General features: G+C 40.8%; 1 protein-coding gene across 1 annotated transcript in view; it reads right to left on the reverse strand.

The window, feature by feature from the left end:
• The window catches only part of LOC139707888 (uncharacterized), a 45,213-nt gene that overhangs the window by 10,702 nt on the left and 11,913 nt on the right, over positions 1 to 22,598 (reverse strand). The window contains 2 exon segments of the mRNA XM_071619791.1: positions 197 to 460; positions 971 to 1,079. Of these exon segments, the coding sequence (XP_071475892.1) occupies positions 197 to 460; positions 971 to 1,079 (373 nt within the window).

A 22,598-nucleotide genomic window follows, 5' to 3' on the forward strand; every position in this document is an offset into this window, starting at 1 on the left:
CGTGGAGAGGCTGAGTCAGCAGCAGGAGAATCACTTAGAGGGTTTGGGGGTAGGGGAACAAAGGCAGGGGATAAGGAAAGGGAGGAGAGTCCAGTAGAGTCAAATCTTGAGACTCAGGGAGAACAGAGGGTGGAGGAGGAGCAGAGGGTTTGAGAGATAGAATCGTGGGGGGAGGAGTAGGAGCGGGGACAGGGACAAGAAAAGGCTTCACCCATGGAGGAGATTCACAGAGGTCCTGCCAAGTTAAGATATACGGCTGTTGATCTGGATGGCTATGTGGCCCCTGCTGAAAAACAATATCTTTGACTTTTTGAATTAGTGGGGAGTAGAAAGATTCTTCTGGAGGCCATCCAACTCCAAAGGTGGGCCATTCTAAGGCACAGAGAGTCTGCCAAGTCCGGCATTTTACTGAAAAAGAAAGATTCTGAGCCCTTAAGTGGACTTCAGTCCAGTGATCAAGGGTCAGTTACTTGAAAATGAAAATGAAAGTTACTTGAACAAAGACAGGGACAATACAAACGTGACACAAACACAGACACACACATTAAACGTGTAACACAAGTTCAGAGGCAAAGATTAAAAACAGTGAATTCAACCTGACAGAAAGAATTGCCGGCAGGAACAGACGGGTTGGAAGGAGAATATACCAGATGAGGGCACTTCCATCCCAGATGAGGGCACTTCCGTCCCTCCCAGATGAGGGCACTTCTGTCCCTCCCAGAGTCCTTCAAGGCGTCCCTTGAAGAATGTGGCCTGTGGCTTCAGGACACGTCTGTCCACCACCGCCAGGGGGAGCTCATGCTCTCCGCTGGCAAACACACTTTGCCAACCCAAACTGAAAAACCAGAAAGGCTCTGAGAGCTCACGTTCTCCACTGAGCCAAAAACCAAGCTCTGACCGATCGCAAAGGAAAAACAAGGAGAAGAAGGAGGAGATGAAGAAGAAGAAGAAGAAGAGGCACCTTACTTACCCCCCAAAGGAGTCTGTTGGGGTCTCCCTGTCCGGCGATGCGCACTTCCCGGGCAATGCACCAAATGTAAGGGACCAGCGAAATGTCGGAGGAAGAGACCACCAAGAGACTGTCTCATGCAACAGCAAAAAGGGTTTATTTGGAGACCAGCATGCTGGGGCTCAGGGCTCACTAGAGCAAAGAGAGATAGAGCACTGGGAACAGCTTAAGCAGAGCTTATATAGTTTTCTTGGAGAGGGCAGGGAGGGAAGTTCATTGACGGGTCAGGGCGAGTGGGCAGTTTGCCTGCAACCAAGTGAGGGAGTGCATTCTGCAGTTTGGCAGTTGGGGACAGCACATTCTGGGAACAAAATTAGCAAACAGTTCTCAGGATTTCAACAGTGTTTTGTTAAGCATACAGAAAAAAAAACGGAATGACAAGTACCTATTTTATTAACCTTTCACAAGTAGCTAGCACAAACCCTGTTTGATTTCCAGCTTCATTTCCATTCACCCCTATAGGGAAAAAAGAAGAGAAACGAAAATTGAAACTGTTCCTGAGAGAAAACCCTTTTACGTAGGAGGCCCAAACATTTGGATTATAGTCAAAATAGGAAAAAAGGTGAATCCTGCCCAGTATCATAGAAATTAAAAAAAAAAAAAAAAAAACAAAAAAAAAACTAACTCTAACCCTAACACCTGGTCTAAACCTAGTCCTAACACTAAGTCTAACCCTAAACCTAATCTGTTTAGAGAAACTTTGATCATAGAAGTTTCAAAATTGGGGAGTCTAGTGGGGTAAGTTTAGAGATGAATCATGGGCAGTTTCAAAGATATCTGACAAAATAATTGGGTTAGCTATTTCTGTACATGCATATTTCCCTGTTTTCTCCTAAAGTGTTCTCAGATAAATCCATATTGCATGCTTCAGCTTATTAATCATTACACAAGGAACAAACCAGAGAGTGCCCACAGAGAACTGATTGAGTGTATGAAGTTTTAAGCAGTTAGCACCAACCTTGTTTGATTTCCAGCTCTATGTCCATTTACCCATGTAGATCAAAATGAAGTGAATCCATAAAATACAAATTGTTCCTGTCAGCAAAGAATTGAACTGAGAAGGCCGAAATCTGGGGAACATAGTAAGGCTAGGTAAAAATATATCCTGCCCAGCATCAAAGAAATTTGAACAAGACAAACTCTAACCCTAACACTAGACCTAACTGTAACCTAACCTGTTTAGAGTACCTTTGATCATAGAAGGAGGAGCCTAGTGGGGCAAGCTAACAGATGAACCCTGCCCAGTATGAAAGAAATCTGACCAAATGATTGGGGGAAGTAGTTCAGTATATGCATGTTTTCCTGTTGTCTCCTAAAATGCCCTCACATAGTGTTATTTTTGCATGCCTCATCTTTGGGATACATTCACAAGGATAAAACCAGAGTGTCCTCACAGAGAACTGATTGAGAGTGTGAAGTTTCAAGCAGCTACCAAAAACCCTGTTTGATTTCCAGCTCCATTTCCATTTATCCATATAGGTCAAAATGAAGTGAAATCTTTAAAAAAAATCTGAAATACTGACAGCAAACCAGTGAACCTAGAAGGCCCAAACCAGGATAAGATAGTAAGGCTAGGTAAAAGATAAATCCTGCCAAGTATCAAAGAAATTTGAACAAAACTACTGTAAACCTAACACTAGATCTATCCTTAATCCTAACCCTACAGCTCACCCTAGCCTGTTTAGAGAACCTTTGATCATAGAAGTCCCAAACTAATGGAGCCTAGTGGGGCAAGCTTACAGATGAATCCTTCACAATATCAAAGAAATCTGAGCAAATAATTGGGGGAAGTGTTTCAGTATATGCATATTTCCTTTATTTCTCCAAAAGTGCTCTGAAATAAAGTTGCTTTGCATGTTTCAGCTGAGGGCAACAAGGAACAAACCAGAGAGTGCCCACAGAGAATTGATTGTGTGCAGTTTCAAGCAGCTAGCACCAACCCTGTTTGATTTCATGCTCCATTTCTCTTCAACAAAATAGTTCAAAATTAAGTGAAACCTTAAAATACAAACTGTTCCTGACAGCAAACCATTGAACCAAGAAGGCCAAAACCAGGGAACATTGTGAGGCTAGGTAAAATATGAATCCTGCCCAGTATCAAAGATACATGACCCTAACCCTAACACTAGGTTTAAACCTAGCCCTTACCCTAAACATAAAACAAACCCTAATCTGTTTAGAGACCCTTTTATCATAGAAGTCCCAAAATAAGTGAGCCTAGTGGGGCAAGCTAACAGATGAATCTTGTGCACTATCAAAGAAATCTGACCAAATAATTTGGGGAGGTAGTTCATTACATGTATATTTCCCTGTTGTCTCAAACAGTACTTTCGGATAAATATGTTTCTGAATGCTTCAGCTTTGGAATAGAATTACAGTAACTTTAGGGTTAGAGTTAAGGTTAGGGCTAGGATTATCATTAGGGTTAGGGTTAGGTTTAGTGTAATGGATACGGTTAGATTTAGGTTTAGGGTTAGGGTTAGATTTAAGTTTAGGGTTAAGGTTAGGGCTATGGTTATGTTTAGGTTTAAGGTAAGGGTTAGGTTTTGAGCTAGGGTTAGGGTTATAGCAAGTGTTAGGTTTAGGGTTAGGTCTATATTTAGTTTTCTGGTTAGGGTTAGGGTTATGGTTAGGGTTAAGGCTAGGGTTACCAATAGGTTTAGGGTTAGGTTTAGTGTATTTTGTAGATTTAGAATCAGGGTTAGGGCTAGGGTTAAGATTAGGATTAGGGCTAGGGTTAGGGTTAGATTTATGGATATTTCTAGGTTTATATTTATGGTAAGTGTTAGGCTTTGAGCTAGGGTTGGGACTAAGCCTAGGGTTAAATTAGGATTAGGGCTAGGGTTAGGGTTAGGGTTATGCTTAGGGCTAGGTTAAGGCCTAGGATTAGCTCTAGGTTTTGTGTTGGGTTTAGGCCTAGGGTTAGGGCTGTGGGTAATGTAAGAACTAGGTATATGAGTAGGGCTAGTTTTAGGGTTAGGGTTAAGGCTAGGTCTAGTGTTAGGTTTATATTTTCAGTTAGGGTCAGGTTTAGAGGTAGGGTTAATGTTAAAGGCTGGTCAGTGTTCAGGTTAGAGTTAGAGTTAGAGTTAGAGTTAGGGTTATAGCCAGAATTAGGACTAGGTTTAGGTCTAGGGGTAGGGGTAGTGTTTGGGTTAGGGTAAGGGTTATTGTTAGGGCTAGGACTAGGTTTTTGTTTAGGTCTAGGGCTAAGGCTAGATTTAGGATTAGATTTAGGTCTAAGGCTAGTGGTAGAGTTAGGTTTAGGAATAAGTTTATCGGTAGTGCCAGTGTTAGAGTTTGGTCTAGGGTTAGGGTCAGGTTTAGACCTAAGTTTAATGTTAGGATCAGAATAATGGTCAGGGTTAGCATTAGAATTTGGGATAGGATTAGAGAGCTAAAATGAGGGCTAGATTTAGAACTATTAATGGGGTTAGTATTTTGGTTAGCCTAAGGATTAGGGATAGGTCTAAGGCTACCATGAGGGTTAGGGTTTTGCTTAGGGTAAGGGATAAGGTTAGATCTAGGGTTAGGGTTAGAGTTAGGGTTAGGGTTAAAGCTAGGTTTACAGCTTGGATTAGGGCTTGATTTGTTATAGGGTTAGGGCTAGGGTTAGGGCATTGTCTAATGTTAGAACTAGGGTTACAATTAGAGTTAGTTTTAGGGTTAGGGGTAGGGGTAGGTATAGTGTTAGGGTTAGGTTTAATGTTAGGGTGATATTTAGAACTAGGGTTAGTGTTAGGATATGAGTCATGGTCAGGGTTAGGCTTAGGACTCGAATTAGCGATAGGGTTACTGATAGGCTTTTGTTTAAGGTTAGGATGGGGTCTAGAGCTAGGGTAAGCATTAGGATACGAGTCTGTGTCAGGGTTACTTTTAAGGTTAGGGTTAGGAGTCGAATTTAGGGCTAGGGTTAGGTCTAGATGTAGTGTTACTGTGTCTTAAGTTAATGTTTAGGGTTAAGGCTATTGCTTGGTTTTGTATTACTGCTAGGGTTAGGGTTAGTGCTAATTTTATGGTTAGCGTTAGGGTTAGGGCTAGTGTTAGTGTTAGGCTTAAGCTTAGGTTCAGGGTTAGATTTAGATTTATGGTTATATCTAGGTTTAGGGTTAGGACTGAGGATAGGGCAAGGGTTAGGGCTAGGGTCAAATTATAGTATGTAATAGGATTAGAACTAGGGATAGAGCTAGTGTGAGTTAGAGTTAGTCTTAGGGCTTGGGTTAGGGAAATGGATAAATTAGGGCTAGGATTAGGTCTATGGTTACTGTTCAGCTTAAATATAGAGTAGGGTCTGAGTTAGTATTAAGTTTAAGTAAAGAGAGAATGTTATAGCTAGGTTTAGAGGTAGGGTGATATTAAGAATTAGGTTGGAGCTTGGGTTACAGTTACTGTTATGATTAAGGCTAGGTTTAGTGCTGGGATGAGGGCTAATGTTTGTTTTAGGGTTAGGGCTAGGTTTTGGGGTACGGCTAATTTCAGGTCTCGAATTAGGTTTAAAGATAATTTTATGTTTAGGATTATGGCTATGTCTAGTGTAAGGGTTAGATTTCGGGATAGGGTCAGGATTAGGGCTAGGGGTATTTTTATGGACAAGGTCTGGGTTAAGGTTTGGAATAGGTTAAGGTCTAAAGTTAGGGATTGAACTAGTGTTAGGGTTAGGGTTAGAGTGATGATAGGGTTAATATTTGGGCCCAGGTTAGGTTTAGGGTTATGGGTAAAAATAAGGTTAGAGATAGCTTTAGGTTCAGACCTAGGGTTAGCATTAGGGTTAGGGTTATGTTTATGGTAATGGATAGGGTTAAACTAGGGTTGGGGCTAGGGTTATGGTTATGATTAGGGCTAGGGTTATGATTAGGGATTGGTTTAGGTTTAAAGCTAAGTATAGGGCTCAGATTATGGCTAGGATTCAGGTTAATTTAGTGCTATGGTTAAGGTTATGGCTAATGTAAGTACTAGAGTTACATTTGGGGCTAATTTTAGGATTAAGGTTAGGGCTAGGTTGAGTGTTAGGGTTAGGTTTAAGGTCAGGGTGATGTTTAGAGCTGGGGTTAATATTAGTGTCAGAGTCAGGGTCAGAGTTAGTTTTAGGGTTCGGCTTAAAACTCTAATTAGGTCTATGGTTAGGGGTAGGTGTATGGTTAGGGTTTCGTTTAGTTTAAGGATTAGTGTTAGAGGTATGGCTCAGTTTTGTTTTAGGCTATGGCCAGGGTTAGGGCTAGTTTTAGGATTAGTTTTAGGCTTAGGGCTAGTGTATGGGTTAAGCTTAGTCTTCAGATTAGGGTTAGATTTAGAAATAGGTGTTGATCTATGGTTAGTGCTAGGGCTAAAGATAGGGCAAGGGTTAGGACAATGGTTAGGGCTAGGGTTATGTTTATGGTAAGGAATAGGGTTAGAACTAGTGATAGGGCTAGTGTGAGAGAGTTCGTCTTATGGCTAGGTTTAGGGTTATAGTTAGGGATAGGGCTAAATTAGGTCTAGGGTTGGTGTTAGGTTTAGGCCTAGGTTTAGGGTTAGAGTTAAGGTTACATTTAGTTTAAAGGAATGGGTTATAGCAAGATTGAGGGCTTGGCAAGGGTTAGTATTAGGGTTAGGGCCAGGGTTAGGGTTAAGGTTATGATAAAGGCTAGGGTTTAGGGCTAGGTTGAGGGCTAGTGTTTGTATTAGGTTAAGGGCTAGTATTAGGTCTAGGTCTAATGTCAGGTCTAGGGTTACAATTAGGGATACATTTAGTGTTAGGTTTATGGCTTGGTCCAGTGTAAAGGTTAGATTTAGGGTAAGGGTCAGTTTTAAAGCTAAGGATATTATTAGGGTCAGAATCAAGGTTAGTGTTTGGGTTAGGTTAGGGTTTAAGTTTAGGGCTCAAATTAGCATTAGATTTAGGGTTAGGGTAATGACAGGGTTAGGTTTAAGGTTTAGTTGTGGTTTAGTGTAATGGGTAAGGTTAGGGTTAGGCCTATGGTTAGCACAAGGGTTAGGGTTATCATTAGGGTATTGGATAGAGGTAGACCTAAGTTTAGGGCTAGGGTTATGTATAGAATTAGGGATTTTGTTTGGGTTAGTGTTAGGTTTAAGTTAAGGGTTAAAGCTAGGATAAGGACTCTGATTCAGGCTAGGTTTTGGGTTAGGTTAGGGCTAGGGTTAAGACTATGGCTAATGCACAAAGTAAGGTTATGACTAGCGCTAGTTATGAAGTTAGGGTTAAGGCTAGGTCTAGTGTTAGGGTTAGATTTATGGTTACAATGATTTTAGAGCTAGGTTTAGTGTTAGGCTCAGAGTCAGGGTCAGGGTTAGTTTTCAGGTTAGGACTAGAATTAGGGATACGGTTATGGATAGGGTTAGGGCTAGGTGTAAGGTTAGGGTTTGGTTTAGGTTAAGGGTAAAGATTAGGGCTATAACTTGGTTTTGTTTTAGGGCTAGGGCTAGGGTTAGAGTTAAGATTAGGTCTAGGTTTAGGGTAATGGTAAGGAAAAAGTTTAGTACTACCCTATAGGTCTAAGTTAAGAGTTATAGTTAGTCTTAGGGCTAGGGTTATGTTTAGTGTTAGGGATAGGGCTAAGTTAAGTCTGAGATTAGGGCAAGTGTTAATGTTAGAGTTAGGCCTAGGGTTAGGGCTAGGTTTAGTGTTAGGGTTTGGATTAGGGTTAGGTTTAGGGTAAGGGGTGAGTTTATACCTAGTTTTAGGGATAGGGTGAGAGTTAGAATTAGGGTTAGGGTTAGGGTTATGATGAAGGCGAGGATTATGTCTAAGATGTGGGTTAAGGTTTGTGTTAGGGTTAAGACTAGGATTAGAGCTAGGGCTAATGTCAGGTTTATGGTTAGAGTTAGGGATAGCATTAGGGTTAGGTTTATATCTAGGTCTATTGTAAGGGTTAGGTTTATGGTTAGTGTCAGGTTTAGAGCTAGGGTTATTATTAGGGTCAGTGTTAGGGTTAAGGTTAGGTTATGGTTTATGTTTAGGGCTTGAATTAACATTAGGTTTAGTGATAGCTTAACAATAGTTTTAGATTTAGGGTTCAAGTTAGCTGTAGGGTAATGGATAGGGTTTGGGATGGGCATAGGATTAGGGTTTGGTCTAGGGTTAGCATAAGGGTTAGGGTTATCCTTGGGGTAATGAAAAGGGTTAGAGTTAAGGTTAGGGCTAGTGTTATGCTTAGGATTGGATATAAGGTTAGGTTTAGGCTTAGGGTTAGGGCTATGCTTAGCGTTAGGGTTAGCTTTAGAGTTAAAAATAGGATAGGGATTAGATTAGAGCTAGGTTTGTCAATAGGTTAGGGCAATGGCTAAATTAAGAACTTGTTATGATTGCGGCTAGTTTTAGGGTTAATATTAGGGCTAGGTATAGTTTCAGGGTTAGGGTGATGTTTAGAGCTAGGATTAATGTCAGGGTCAGTGTTCAGATTAGGATTATGGTTAGAATTAAAGCCAGAATTAGGACTAGGATTAGGTCTAGGGGAAGAGTTAGTGTTTGGCTTAGGCTAAGTGTTATTATTAGGGCAAGGTCTAGGTTTTTTCTTTAGGTCTAGGGCTAGAGTTATGGCTAGATTTAGGATTAGGTTTAGGTCTAGGGCTAGTGTTAGAGTTTGGTTTAGGGTTAGGTTCAGGTTTAGACCTACGATTAGTGTTAGGGTCAGAATAAGGTTCAGGGTTAGGGTTAGGGTTTGGGTTATGGTTAGAGCTAGAATGAGGGCTAGAGTTAGGAATAGTAATATGATTAAGATTTGGGTTAGGTTAAGGATTAGTGTTAGAATTAGGATTATATTTAGTGTTAGGGTTTGGCTTACGGTAAGGGATAGAGTTAGAGCTAGGGTTAGGGCTATGGTTAGGGTGAAAGCTAGGTTTAGAGCTAAGATTAGGGCTAATTTTTCTGTTAGGATTAGGGCTAGGGTTAGAGTAACAGCTAATGTAAGAACTAGGGTTACAATTAGGGTTAATTTTAGGGTTAGGGTTAGGAGTTAGACCTCTAGTGTTAGAATTAGGTTTAAGGCTTGGGTGATATTTAGAGCTAGTTTTAGTTTTAGGTTAGTAGTCAGGGCCAGGGTTAGTTTTAAGGTTAAGGTTATGACTCAAATTATGGCTAGTGTTACTGTAAGTGTTTGGTTTAAGGTTAGGATGGTGTTTAGAGCTAGGGTGAGTGTTAGGATATGAGTCAGAGTCAGGGTTAGTATTCAGGCTAAGGTTGGACTCAAATTAGGGCTACGGTTAGGTCTAGGTGTAGTATTAGAATTTGGTTTAAGTTAAGGTTTAGTATTAGGGCTATTGCTTGGTTTTGATTTACTGCTAGGGTCAGGGTTAGGGCTAGTTTGACGAGTATCTTTAGTGTTAGGGCTAGTGTTTATGTTAGGTTTAGGCTTAGGGTTAGTGTTAGATTTAGAGTTAGGGATAGATCTAGGGTTACGGCTAGGAATAAGGACAGGGCAAGGTTTATGGCTAGGGTTAGAGCTAGGGTTAGGGTTACAGTAATGGATAGGGTTAGAACTAGGGATAGGGCTAGTGTGAAAGTTACAGTTAGTCTTAGGGCTAGGGGTAGGGTTAGGGATAGGGTTAAATTAGGACTAGAATTAGGGCTAGGGTTATTGTTCAGCCTAGGCCTAGCATTAGGTTTAGGGTTAGGGTTAAGTTTAGGGTAAGGATTGGCATTATAGCTAGGTTTAGAGGTTGGGTGAGGGTTAGAATTAGGGTTAGGCCTATGGTTAGGGTTAGGGTTATGATTAAGGCTGGTTTTAGGGCTAGGATGAGGACTAGGATTTGTTTTAGGGTAGGGCTAGGATTAGGGCTAGGACTAATATAATGTCTAGAGTTATTGTTAAAGATAGAATTAGGGTTAGGTTTATGGATACAGGTAGTGTAAGGGTTATGTTTAATTTTAGGTCAGGTTTAGAGCCTGGGGTATTATTAGGGTCAGGGCCTTGGTTAGGGTTTGGGATAGGCTATGGTTTAAATTTAGGGCTTGAATTAGCATTAAGGTTAGGGTTAGGGTAATGATAGGTGAGGTTTAGGGTTTAGGTTTGGTTGAGGGTAATGGATAGGGTTAGGATTAGGGATAGGGTTAGGTTTAGGCCTAAGGTTAGCATTAGTGTTAGGGTTATAGTTATGGCGATAGATAGGGTTAGAGCTAGGGTTAGGGCTAGGGTTATGGTTCTGATTAGGACTAGAGTTAGGGTTAGTGTTAGGGTTAAAGCTTGGATTAGGTCTTGAATTAGGGCTAGGTTTTGTGTTAAGATAGTACTAGGGTTAGGGTTATGGCTATTGTAAGTACCAGGGTTACATTTAAAGCTAAATTTAGGTCTAAGGTTGGGGCTAGGTCTAGTGTTAGGTTTAGGGTTAGGCTTAGGGTGATCTTTAGAAGTAGGGTTAGTGTTGTGGTCGGATTCAGCGTCAGGGTTAGTTTGGGGTTCAGCTTAAAACTCGAATTAGGGCTAAGTTTAGGGTTAGGCTTAGGGTTCGGTTTAAGTTAAGGGTTAGGTTTAGTGCTATATCTGGGATTTGTTTTAGGGCTAGGGCTAAGATTAGGGCTAGTTTTAGGATTAGCATTAAGGTTAGGCTAGTTTTAGGTTTAGGTTTAGGCTTAGTGTTAAAGTTAGATTTAGAGTTAGAGTTAGATCTAGGTTAGGGCTAGGGCTAAGGATAGGGCTAGGGTTAGGGCTAGGATTATTGTTCCAGTAAATTATAGGTTTAGAACTAGGGATGGGGCAAGAGTGAGAGTTAGAGTTAGTCTTAGGGCTAGGGTTAGGGCTAAGGGTAGGGATAGGCATAAATTAGGGGTAAGCTTAGGGCTAGGGTTAGGGCTAAGATTAGGGTTAGGGTTAGGATTAAGGCTAGGTTTAGGGCTAGGATAAGCCCGGGGATTTGTGTTAGGGTTAGAGCTAGGATTAGGGCTAGTGCTAATGTCAGGTCTAAGGTTACAATTGGGGATAGATTTAGAATGATTTATGGATAGGTCTAGTGTAATGGTTAGGTTTATGGTTATAGTTTGTTTGAGGTTAAGGTTTAGGGTTAGGGCTCTAATTAGCTTTAGGGTCAGGGTTAGGGTAATGATAGGTTTTTGTTAAGGGTTTAGTTTAGGTTTAGAGTAATTGATAAGGTTAGGGTTAGCAATAGGTCTAGAGTTAGCATTAGGGTCAGGGTTATGGTTAGGATAATGGATATGGTTAGAGCTAAGCTTAGGGCTAGGTTTATGGTTAGAAATAAGTCTTAAGTTAGGGTTAGGGTTAGGGTTAGATCCAGGGTTAGGGATAGGTTTATGTTTAGTGAAAGAGTTGGGTTTTGAGCTTTGTTTAGTTCTAGGGCGAGGGTTAGGTTTAGGGTTAGGTCTAGGGATAAGATTACAGTATGGTTAGGGTTAGGGTTAGGATTAGGGCTATGGTCATCTTTAGGGGTAGTGTTAGGGTTAGGGTAATGGATACGATTAGATGTAGGTTTAGGTTTATGGTTAGAGTTAGACTGAGGTTTAGGCTTATGGTTAGGGCTATGGTTATGGTTAGGTTTATGATAAGCGATAGAGTTTGAGCTAGGGTTAGGTCTATGGTGAGGGTGAGGTTTAGGGTTAGGTCTAGGATTAGTTTTTTGGTTAGGTTTAGGTTTAGGGTTATCAATAGAGTTAGGGTTATGTTTAGGGTAATGGGTATCTTTAGAGCTAGGTTTAGTGCTAGAGTTAAGGTTAGGATTAGGGCTAGGTTTAGAGTTAGATTTAGGGATAAGTGTAGGTTTATATTTAGGGTAAGGGTTAGGTTTTGAGCCAGGGTTAACACTAAGGCGAGGGTTAGGGTATGGTTTTGACTACAGTTTGTGTTAGGTTTACGCCTAAGGCTAGGTTAAGGCCTAGGATAAGATATAGGTTTTGTGTTAGGTTTAGGCCTAGGGTTAAGGCTATGGGTAATATAAGAGCTAGGGTTATGATTAGGGCTAGTATTAGGGTTAGAGTTATGGCTAGGTCTAGTGTTAGGTTTAGATGATGATTAGGCTCAGGTTTAGAGATAGGTTTACTGTTAAAGGCAAGGTCAGTGTTCAGGTTAAAGTTAGGGTTAGGGTGAAAGCCAGAATTAGGACAAGGTTAGGTTTAGGTGTAGAGTTAGTGTTTGTTTTAGGTTAAGGGTTATTGTTAGGGGTAGGATTAAGTTTTGTTTAGGTCTAGAGCTAGAGTTACTGCTAGATTTAGGATATGGTTTAGGTTTAGAGCTAGTGTTAGGGTAAGGTTTAGGTATAAGGTTACTATAAGGTTTGTTTCAGGGTTCTGTTTAGGGTTAGGTTCAGGTTTAGACCTATAATTAGTGTTAGTGTCAGAATAAGGGTGAAGGATAGGGTTAGGTTTGGGGTTAGAATTGGAGCTAGAATGAGTGCTTGTGTTAGGACTAGAAATAGGGTTAGTCTAAGGATTAGGATTAGGACTCGGGTTAGCATTATGGATAGGGTTTGGCTTAGGGTAAGAAATATGGTTAGGGCTAGAGTTAGGGTTAGGTTTAGGACTAGGATAAGGGTTAGTGTTAAATCTAATGTTAGGGCTCAGATGAGGGCTATTTTGTGTTAGGGTTAAGGCTAGAGTTAGGGCTAAGGCCAATGTAAGAACTATGTTTATGAGTAGGGTTAGTTTTAGAGATGGGATTTGGGCTGGTCTAGTGTCAGCATTAGCTTTAGGGTTAGGGTGATATTTAGAGCTATGATTAGTTTTAGGCCTAGGACTTGAATTAGAGCTAGGGTTATTGCTAGTTGTAGGATTAGGGTTTGGTTTATGTTAAGGTTTTTGTTAGAGCAATGGCTCGGTTTTGTTTTAGGGCTAGGACTAGGGTTAGGGCTAGGTTTAGGATTAGCAATGGTATTAGGGCTAGTGGTAGGATGAGGTTTAGGCTTAAGTTTAGGGTTAGATTTAGACTTATGGTTAGATCTAGGGTGAGGGCTATGGCTATGATGAGGGCTACTTTTAGGGCTAAGGTAACAGGGTTAGAAATAAAAATAGGTCTAGGGTGAGAGTGAGTTAGTCTTAGGACTAGGGTTAGGGGTAGGGTTAGGGTTAGGGCTAAATTAGGGCTAGGATTAGCATTAGAGTTAGTGTTAGTGTTAGGCCTATGGTTAGGGTTTGTGTAATTGTTAGGGTTAGGGTTAGTTTTAGGGGATGTGATGGGCTTATAGTTAGGTTCAGGGCTCGGTCGAGTGTTAAAATTAGGGATAGAGCCAGGGTGAGGGTTTGGATTAGGATTAAGGCTAGGTTTAGGGCTAGGATGAGGGCTAGGTTTGTGTTAGGGTAAGGACTACAATTAGGGCTAGGACTAATGTCAGGTCTAGGTTCATGGTTAGGGTTAGGTTTATGGCTTGGTCTTGTGTAAGTGTTGGATTTAGGGTAAGGGTCAGGTTTAGAGCTGGGTGTATTTTTAGGGTCAAATTCCAGGTTAGGGTTTACTTTAGGTTAAGGATTTGTGTTAGGGCTCAAATTAGCATTAGGGTTAGGGTTAGAGTAATGAATAGGATTAGTTTTGGGGTTCAGATTAGGTATAGAGTAATGTATAGGGTTAGTTTTAGGGTTAGTGCTAGGTTTAGGCCTAGGGTTAGCATTTGGGATAGGCTTATGTGTAGGGTAATGGATAGAGTTAGTGCTAGTGTTAGGGATTGGATTAAAGTTAGGATTAGGACTAGGGTTAGGGTTAGGCCTAGGGTTAGTGTTAGCGTTAGGTTTACATTAAGTGTTTATGGCTAGGGCTAGGGTGAGTTTTAGGGTTACAGTCAGGGCTATAGTTAGAATTAGGGTTAGAGTTAGGGATAGGGTTAGCATTAGGGTTAGGTTTATATTTAAGGATATTGAGGTAGGATTTGTGCTATGGTTACAGTTAAGATTAGGGCAAGGGTTAGGGTTAGGGTTAGGGTTACATTTAGGGTAAGAGTTTGAGCTAAGTTTAGGGCTAGGCAAGTGTGAGGGTTAGGGGTAGGGCTAAGGTTAGGATTAGGCTTATAGCTAGTTTTAGTGCTACATTTAGGGCTAGGTTTTGGGAGGAGGTTTATGGCTAGTGTTAGGACTATGGGTAATGTAAGAACTAGGATTATGTTAATGGCTGGTTTTCAGGTTAGGGTTATGGATAGGTCTAGTGTTAGGGTATGTTTTTGGTTAGGATAAGGTTTAGAGCTAGGGTTTGTGTTAGGGTAAGGGTCAGTGTTCAGGTTACATTGGAATTACGGTTAGGAGCACAATGTTACTCGGGTTAGTTCTGGGGTATTTTTAGTCATTGCATTAGACTAATGATTATTGTTAGTGCTGGAGCTAGGTTTATGTTTAGGGCTATGGCTTGATTTATTGCTATATTTAGGATTAAGTTTAGGTCTAGGGTTAATGTCACGGTTAGGTTTAGGTATAGGTTTACCCATCGGGCTAGTGATAGTGTTTGGTTTAAGGTTAGGGTCAGGCTTAGACCTAGGGTTAGTGTTAGGATCAGAATAAGGGTCAGGTATAGGCTTAGGGTTTGGGTTAGGGTTAGAGATAGAATGAGGCCTAGGGTTAGGACTAGTAATAGAGTTAGGGTTTGGATTAGGCTAAGGATTAGGGTTAGGACTAGGGTAGTTAGGATGAGGGTTGGAATAGGGTAAGTGATAGGGTTAGAGCTAGGGCTAGGTTTAGGGTTAAAACTAGGGTTAGGACTCAGATTAAGGCTAGGTTTCGTGTTAGGGTTGGGGCTATTGCTAATGTAAGACCTGGCATTATGATTAGGGCTAGTTTTAGGATTAAGGTTAGGGCTAGGTTTAGTGTTCGGGTTAGGTTTAGGGTAAAGGTGATGTTTAGAGCTAAGGTTAGTTTTAGGTTCAGAGTCAGGGTCATTCTTAGTTGTACGGTTAGGTTTAGGACTCAAATTAGGGCTAGGGTAATGGCTAGGCAAAGTGTTAGGTTTTGGTTTAGGTTAAAGTTTAGGATTAGATTAGAGCTGTAGCTCAGTTTTGCTTGAATGCTATGGCTATGGTGAGGGATAGTTTTCAAATTAGCATTAGGATTAGGGCTAGTGTTAGGGTGAGGTTTAGGTTTTAGGTTAGGGTTAGACTTAGAGTGAGGGTTACATCTCGGTATAGGGCTAGGGCTAATTTTGGGGCTAGGGTTAGGGCAAGGCTTTGGGTCATGGTAAGGGATAATCTTAGAACTAGGGCTAGGCCTAGGGCAAGAGTTAGAGTTAATCTTAGGGCTAGGGATATGATTAGATTTAGGGTTAGGGATATATTAGGTCTAGGATTAGAGCTAGGTTTAGTATTAGGGCTAGGCCTTGGTTTAGGGCTAGGGTTAGAATTCGGGTTAGGGTATGGTATAATATTCTAGGTAGGTTAAGGGCTAGGGTGAGGCTTCACTTTAGGGTTAGGCCAAGTGATAGGGTTAGGGTTCGAATTAAGGCTAGGTTTTGGGCCATGATTAAGGTATTTTTTTTTTTTTTTTTTTTTTTTTTTAGCATAAGGGCTAACATTAGGGTTATTACTAATCTTAGGTCTAGGGTTACGGTTAGGGATAGTTTCAGGACTAGATTTATGGCTATGTATAGTGTAAAGTTTAGGTTGAAGGTTAGGGTCACTTTTGGAGATAGGGGTATTATTAGGGTCAGAATAATGGTTATGGTTTGTTTAGGTTAAGGTTTAGGGTTAGGGCTCAAATTAGGTTAGGATTATGTTTAGGGTTAGGTTAATGGATATGGTTAGGTTTAGGGTTAAGGTTAGGTTTATGGTAATGAATAGTGTTTGGGTTATGGATAGAGTTAGGGTTATCCTAGGATTAGTATTAGGGTTAGGGTTAGGGTTAAGGTAATTGAGAGGTTCAGAGCTAGAGTTAGGGCTAGGGTTATGGTTAGGATTAAGGCTAGGGTTAGGATTAGGTTTAGAGTTAGGTTAGGGTTAAAGCTGGTGTTGGGGTTAGGGTTAGGGCTAGGTTTTAGGTTATGTTAGGGTTAGGGTAGGGCTATGGCTAATATAAGAACTACGGTTATGATTAGGGCTAGTTTTAGGGTTAGAGTTAGGGCTAGGACTAGTGTTAGGATTAGGTTATGATTAGAGTGATGATTTGAAATATGGTTAGTGTTAGGGTCAGAGTCAATGTCAGTTTAGTTTTAGGGTTAGGGATAACACTAGAAATAAGGCTAGAGTTATCGGTAGGTGTAGAGTTAGGTTTTCTGTTAGGGTTAGGGCAAGAATTAGGGCTAGGTCTAATGTCTGGTCTGAGGTTACAGTTAGGTTAGTGTTAGGGTTAGGGCTAGGGCTCAGTTTTGTTTTAGAGTTACAGCTAGATTTAGAACCAGTTTTAGGATTAGCGATAGTGTTAGGGCTAGTGGTAGGGTGAGTTTCAGGCTTAGGTTTAGGGTTATATTTAGAGTTATGTTTAGATCTAGGGTTAGGACTTGGGCTAGGTTTAGGGGTTAGGTTAGGGCTAGTGTTAGGGTTATGATAACAGATAGAGTTAGTACCAGAAATAGGTCTAGGGCAAGACCTAGAGTTAGTCTTAGGGGTAGGGTTAGAGTTAGGTTTACGATTAGCCCTAAATTAGGGCTAGGATTAGAGCTAGGGTTAGTGTTAGTGTTAGGGTTAGGGTTAGCATTAGTGTTATTGTTGGATTAGGATTAGGGTTAGGGTTAGGGGAAGGGATGTGGGTATACCTAGGTTCAGAACTAGGGCAAGGGTTGAAATTAGGAATTGGGGTAGGGTTAGGTTTCAGGTTAGGATGAAGGCTAGGTTTAGGGCTAGGCTGAGGGCTTGGGTTTGTGTTAGGTTTAGGGCGAGAATTAGGTCTATGGCTAATGTCAGTTCAGGTTACACTTAGGGATAGTGTTGAGGTTAGGTTGGTAGTTAGGTATATTGTAAGGGTTAGGTTTCGGGAAAGGGTCCGGTTTAAAGCTAGGTGTATTGTTAGGGTAAGTGTCTTGTTTAGGGTTTGGTTTAGGTTATGGTTTAGGTTTAGGGCTTGGTTTAGCATTAGGTTTAGGGATTGGGTTAGAGTAACTAATATGGTTAGGGTTAGTGTTCAGGTTAGTTTTAGGAAATAGATAGCGTTAGTGTTAAAGATAGGTTTAGAGTTAGGCCTAGGGTTAGAATTTGGATTAGGCTTATGTTTAGGTTAATGGTAGGTTTAAAGCTAGGGTTATGGTTAGGATTAGGGCTAGGGTTAGGGTTAGGGTTAAGCCTAGGTTTAGTGTTATGGTTAGGTTTAGGGTAAGTGTTAGGGTTTGAGCTATGTTTAGGGCTAGGGCAATAGTTAGGGTTAATGTGAAATCTAGGTTTAGGGCTAGGGTTAAGTTTAGAGCTAAGTTTATCATTAGGCTTAGATTATGTTTAGAGTAGTGGATAGAGTTAGAACCAGGGTTTGGCCTTGGTTATGGTTAGGATAAAGACTAGGGTTAGGGTTAGGGTTAGGGTTAGGGTTAAGGTTAGGTCTAGATTATATTTGGGCAAGGGATAGGGTTTTAGCTAGGATTAGCATCAAGACAGGGTTAGGGTTAGGGTTAGGGTTAGGTCTAGGGCTAGGGTTCAGGTTATGCTTAGAACTAGGTTTTGTGTGAGGTTTGGGGCTAACATTAGGGCTATATGTAATGTGAGGCCTAGAGTTAGGGTTATGGCTAGGTTTATTGTTAGCGTTATGGCTAGATTTTGGGTTAGCATAAAATTTAGAGCTAGGATTTGTGTTATAGAAAGGGACAGTGTTTGGGTTAGGGTTATGGCCAGAATTAGACTAGGCTTAGGTCTAGAGGTAGAGGTACTGTTTTGGTTAGTTTAAGGGTTATTGTGAGGGCTAAGGCTAAGTTTTTGTTTAGGTCTAGAGCTAAACTTAAGGGTAGATTTTGAATTAGGTTTAGATCTAGGGATAATGGTAGGTTTAGGTTTAGGTATATGTTTACCAGTAGGGCTAGTGTTAGGGTTTGGTTTAGGGTTACCGTCAGGTTTAGACCTCTGGTTTGTGCTATGGTCAGAATAAGGGTCAGGGTTAGGTTCAGGGTTTTGGATAGGGTTAGAGCTACAATTAGATCTAGGGTTTGGACTATTAATAGGGTTAATATTTGTTCAGCCTAAGAATTAGGAATAGGTCAAGGGTTACCATTAAGGTTAGGGTTTTGCTTAGGGTAAGAGATAGGGTTAGACGTAGGTTTAGGGTAAGGGTTAGGGTTATGGTTAGAGTTAAAGCTAGGTTTAGGGCTCAGATTAGGGCTAGTTTTTGTGTGAGGTTTAAGGCTAGGGTTAGGGCAATGACAAATATAAGAACTAGGGTTACAATTAGGGTTAGTTTTAGGGTTAGGTTAGGGATAGGTCAGTGTTAGCTTTAGGTTTAAAGTTAGATTGATATTTATAGCTAGAGATAGTGTTAGGATATGAGTCAGGTCGGGGTTAGTTTTACAGTTAGGGTTAGGACTTGAATTAGGGCTAGGGTTACTCTTAGGGTTTGGTGTAAGTTTAGGGTGCTGTTTAGAGCTAGGGTGAGTGTTAGGATATGAGTCCGGTTCTGGGTTATTTTTAAGGTTAGGATTATGTCTTGAATTAAGGCTAGGGTTAGTTCTAGGTGTAGTTCTAGTGTTTGGTTTAAGTTACGGTTTAGTGTTAGGCCTGTTGCTCAGTTTTGTTTTAGTGCTATGGTTAGGGTTAGGGCTAGTTTTATGATTAGCTTTAGTGTTAGGGCTAGGGTTATGGTTTGGGTTACGATTAAGGCTAGGTTTAACACTAGGATTAGGGATAGGTTTTGTGTTAGCTTTAGGGCAAGAATTAGGGTTATGGCTCATGTCAGGTCTAGGTTTACATTTAGGGAGAGTGTAGGGGTTAGGTTTATGGCTAGGTCTACTTTAAGTGTTGCATTTAGGGGAAGGGTCAGGTTGAGAGCTAGGTGTATTATTAGGGTCATGGTCAGGCTTCGGGTTTGTGTTAGGATAAGGTTTAGGTTTAGGGCTCAAATTAGCATTAATGTTAGAGTTAGGGTTAGGGTAATGGATAGGGTAAGGATTAGGGTAAGGGTAATGGGTAGGGTTAGAGCTAGAGTTACGGCTAGGGTTAAGGTTAGGATTAGGGCTAGGGTTAAGTTTAGGGTTAGGTTTAGGCCAAGGGTTAGTGTTAGCATTAGGTTATATTTAAGGATTTGGGATTGAGCTAAGATTTGCACTAGGACAAGGTTTAGGGTTAAAGTAAGAGTTAGGGTTAGGGCTAGGGTTAGCATTAGGATTATGGTTATGGTTAGGGTAATGTATAGAGTTAGAAGTAGGCTTTGGCTTATGGTTAAGGCTAGTTTTAGCGTTGGTGATGTGGCTAGGCCTAGGTAAGGGTTAGGTTTTCTGTTAGAAAAAGGTTTCGAGCTAGGGTTTGTGTTAAGGTAAGGGTTAGTGTTTTGGTTAGGGTTAGGTTTATGATTAGATCCAGCATTAGGACTAGGGTTAGGTCTAGGGTTAGAGTTAGTGTTTGGGTTACGGTAAGGGTTGTTGTTAGGGCTTTGGGCTAGGTTTTTGTTTAGTGCTATGGCTAGAGTTATCACTAGATGAAGGATTAGGTGTAGATCTTGGTCTAGTGTTAGGGTAAGGTATAGGTATAGGGTTACAGGTAGCACCAATGTTAGGGGTCAGTTGGGTTAGGATCAAGTTTAGACCTATGGTTAGTATTAGGGTCAGAATAAGGGTCAGGGTTAGATTTAGGGTTTTGGATAGGGATAGAGCTAGATTGAGAGCTAGTGTTTGGACTAGCAATCGAGTTAGGTTTTGGGTTAGGCTAGGGATGAGGTTAAAACCAGGTAGCTTTAGGGTTAGAGTTTGGCTTAGGTTAAGGGACAGGGTTAGTGCTAGGGTTAGGGCTAAGGTTAGGGCTAGGCTTAGGGTCAGGGTTAGGGGTAGGGCTAGGGTTAGAGTTAAGGGTAGTGTTAGGGCTCAGATTAGGGCTAGGTTTGGTGTTATCTTTAGGTCTATGGCTAATGTAAGAACTAAGGTTACAATTGGGGCTAGTTTTAGGGTTATTGTTACGTCTAGGTCTAGTATTAGGTTAGCTTTAGGGTTAGGGTTATGTTTGGGATAATGCATAGGTTAGGGTTAGGGAATGTGTTAGGGTGAGGCTGAGGGTTAGAATTGGGGTTAGGGTTCGGGTTAGAGTATTGGATAGGGTTAGATCTAGGGTTAGGTCTAGGGTTTTTGTTAGGGTTAGGTTTAGGTTTAGCGTAAGGAATTAAGTTATGATTAGGTTTAGGGTAAGTGTTAGATCTACATTTAGGGTTAGAGATGGGGGTAAAGCTAGTGTTTGGGCTCAGATTAGGGCTAGGTTTTGGGTTTTGATAGGGCTAGTGTTAGTGATATGGCTAATGTAAGAACTAGGGTTATGATTGGGGCTAATTTTAGGGTTACAATTAGGAATAAGTCTAGTTTTAGGATTAGGTTTAAGTTTAGGGTGATGTTTTGATCTACAATTAGTGTTAGGATAGGGTTAGTTTTAGGTTAGGGATAGGACTTGAATCAGGGGTAGGCTTAGGATTAGATGTAGGGTTAGGATTTGGTTTAAGTTAAGTATTAGGGTTAGTGCTATAGCTTGGTTATGTTTTAGGGCTATGGCTAAGGTTATGGTAAGGGATAGGGTTAGAACTAGAAATAGGGTCAGGCAAGAATTAGATTTAATCTTAAGGCTAGGGTTAGGATTAGGGTTAGGGCTAAACTAGGCCTAGGAATAGGTCTAGGATTAGTGTTACGGTTAGGCCTAATTTTAGGGCTATGTTTAGGGTTAGGTTTAGGGGAAGAGATGGGGTTATAGCTAGGTTTAGGGCTAGAGAGATGATTAGAATTAGGTTTAGGGATAGCGATAGGATTGGATTAGGATTAAGGATAGATTTGGTGTTAGGATGAGAGCTACAGTTTTTGTTAGGTTTAGGGCAATTTTTAGGGATAGGGATAATGTGAGGTTTAGGGTTATGGCTAGGGGTAGTTATAGGGTTACTTTCATGGCTAGGTCTTTTATAAGGGTTAGTTTTAGGGTACGGATCAAGTTTAGAATTAGGAGTTTTTTTAAGATCAACTTCAGGTTTCAGTTATGGGTTAGGTTAAGTTTTAGGGTATGGCTCAAATTAGGGTTGGGTTAGAGTTAGGTTTAGGGTAATGGATAGGTTTAAATTTAGGATTCAGGTTAAGATTAGGATAATGGGTATGGTTAGGGTTCTTTATATGGTTAGGGTTAGGCCTAGGGTTAGCATTTGTGTTATGATTATTGTTAGGGTAATGGATAGCATTAGAGTTAGGGTGTGGGCTAGCGTTTTGGTTAGGATTAGGGCTAGAGTTATGGTTAGGGTTAGGGCTAGGGCGAGGGTTAGTGTTTGGGTTAGGTTTAGGATATAGATTAGGTTTTGAACTAGGGTTAGTGCTAGGGTGAAATTTAGGTTTAGTGTTATGTCTAGGGTTAGATTTACAGTTAAGATTAGGGTTAGAGTTAGGGTTAGGGCTAAGGTTACCTTTAGAGTTAGGTTAATGGATAGGAATAGATGTCAAGTTAGGGTTAGGATTAGTTTTAGGTTTTTGGTTAGTGTTAGGGTTTGGGCTAGGGTTAGTTAGAGTATAGTTTAAGATTTGATCTATGGTTAGGGCTATGATGAGGGTTAGGTTTAGGGTTAGGTCTAGGGTTAGGTTTACAGTTAGAGTTAGAGCTAGGGTTATCATAAGGATTAGGGTTAGGTTTATTGTAATGGATAATTATAGAGATAGTATTAGGGTTAGTGTTAACATTATGATTAGGGCTAGGGTTAGCATTAGGTTTAGGGATAGGGCTAGGCTTATGTTTAGAGTTAGGGTTAGGGATTTAGCTAGGTTTAGGTCTAAGTGGAGGGTTAGGATTAGTGTGAGGGATATGATTAGTGTTAGGGTTATGCTTAGGGCTAGGTTTAGGCCTAGGATTAGGGCTAGATTTTGTGTTAGGTTTAGAGCTAGGGTTAGGGCTATGGGTATATAAGAACTAGGGTTATGGTTAGAGTTATGGCTATGTCTAGTGTTAGGTTTCTGTTTAGGTTAGGATCAGTTTTAAAGCTAATTGGTGTTAGTGTCAGGGTCTGTATTTGGATTAGGAATAGGGTTAGGGATAGAGCTTAAATTAGGATTGGCTAGGTCTAGATGTAGGGTTAGTGTTTGGGTTAGGTTAAGGGTTATCATTAGGGCCAGGGCTAGGTTTTTGTTTCAGTCGTGGGTGAGAGATGGCTAGATTTATGATTTAGTTTATGTCTAGGGCTAGTGTTAGCGTTAGGTTTAGGTATAGGTTTACAGGTAGGGCTAATGTGAGAGTTTGGTTTATGGTTAGGATCAGGGCTAGGGTTAGTGTTATGGTAATGGTTATAACTAGAATGATGGCTAGTATTAGGACTAGTAATAAAGTTAGGATTTGTGTTAAGCTAAGGATTAGGTTTAGGACTAGAGTTAGCATTAAGTTTAGGGTTTGGCTTAGGGTAAGGGATAGGATTTGTAGTAGGGTTAAGGTTAGGGTTAGGGCTAGTGTTAGGGTTAGGTTCATGTATAGGTTTATTTCTAGTGCTAGTGTTAAGATTCGCTTTAAAGTTAGGTCAGGTTTAGACCTATGGTTACTGTTAGGGTCAGAATAAATGTCAGGTTTGGGTTATGGTTAGAGCTAGAATGAGGGCTAAGGTTAGGACTACTAATAGGTT

Source organism: Marmota flaviventris, chromosome 12, assembly GCF_047511675.1.
Source record: "Marmota flaviventris isolate mMarFla1 chromosome 12, mMarFla1.hap1, whole genome shotgun sequence".
NCBI classification, from domain to species: Eukaryota; Metazoa; Chordata; class Mammalia; order Rodentia; family Sciuridae; genus Marmota; species Marmota flaviventris.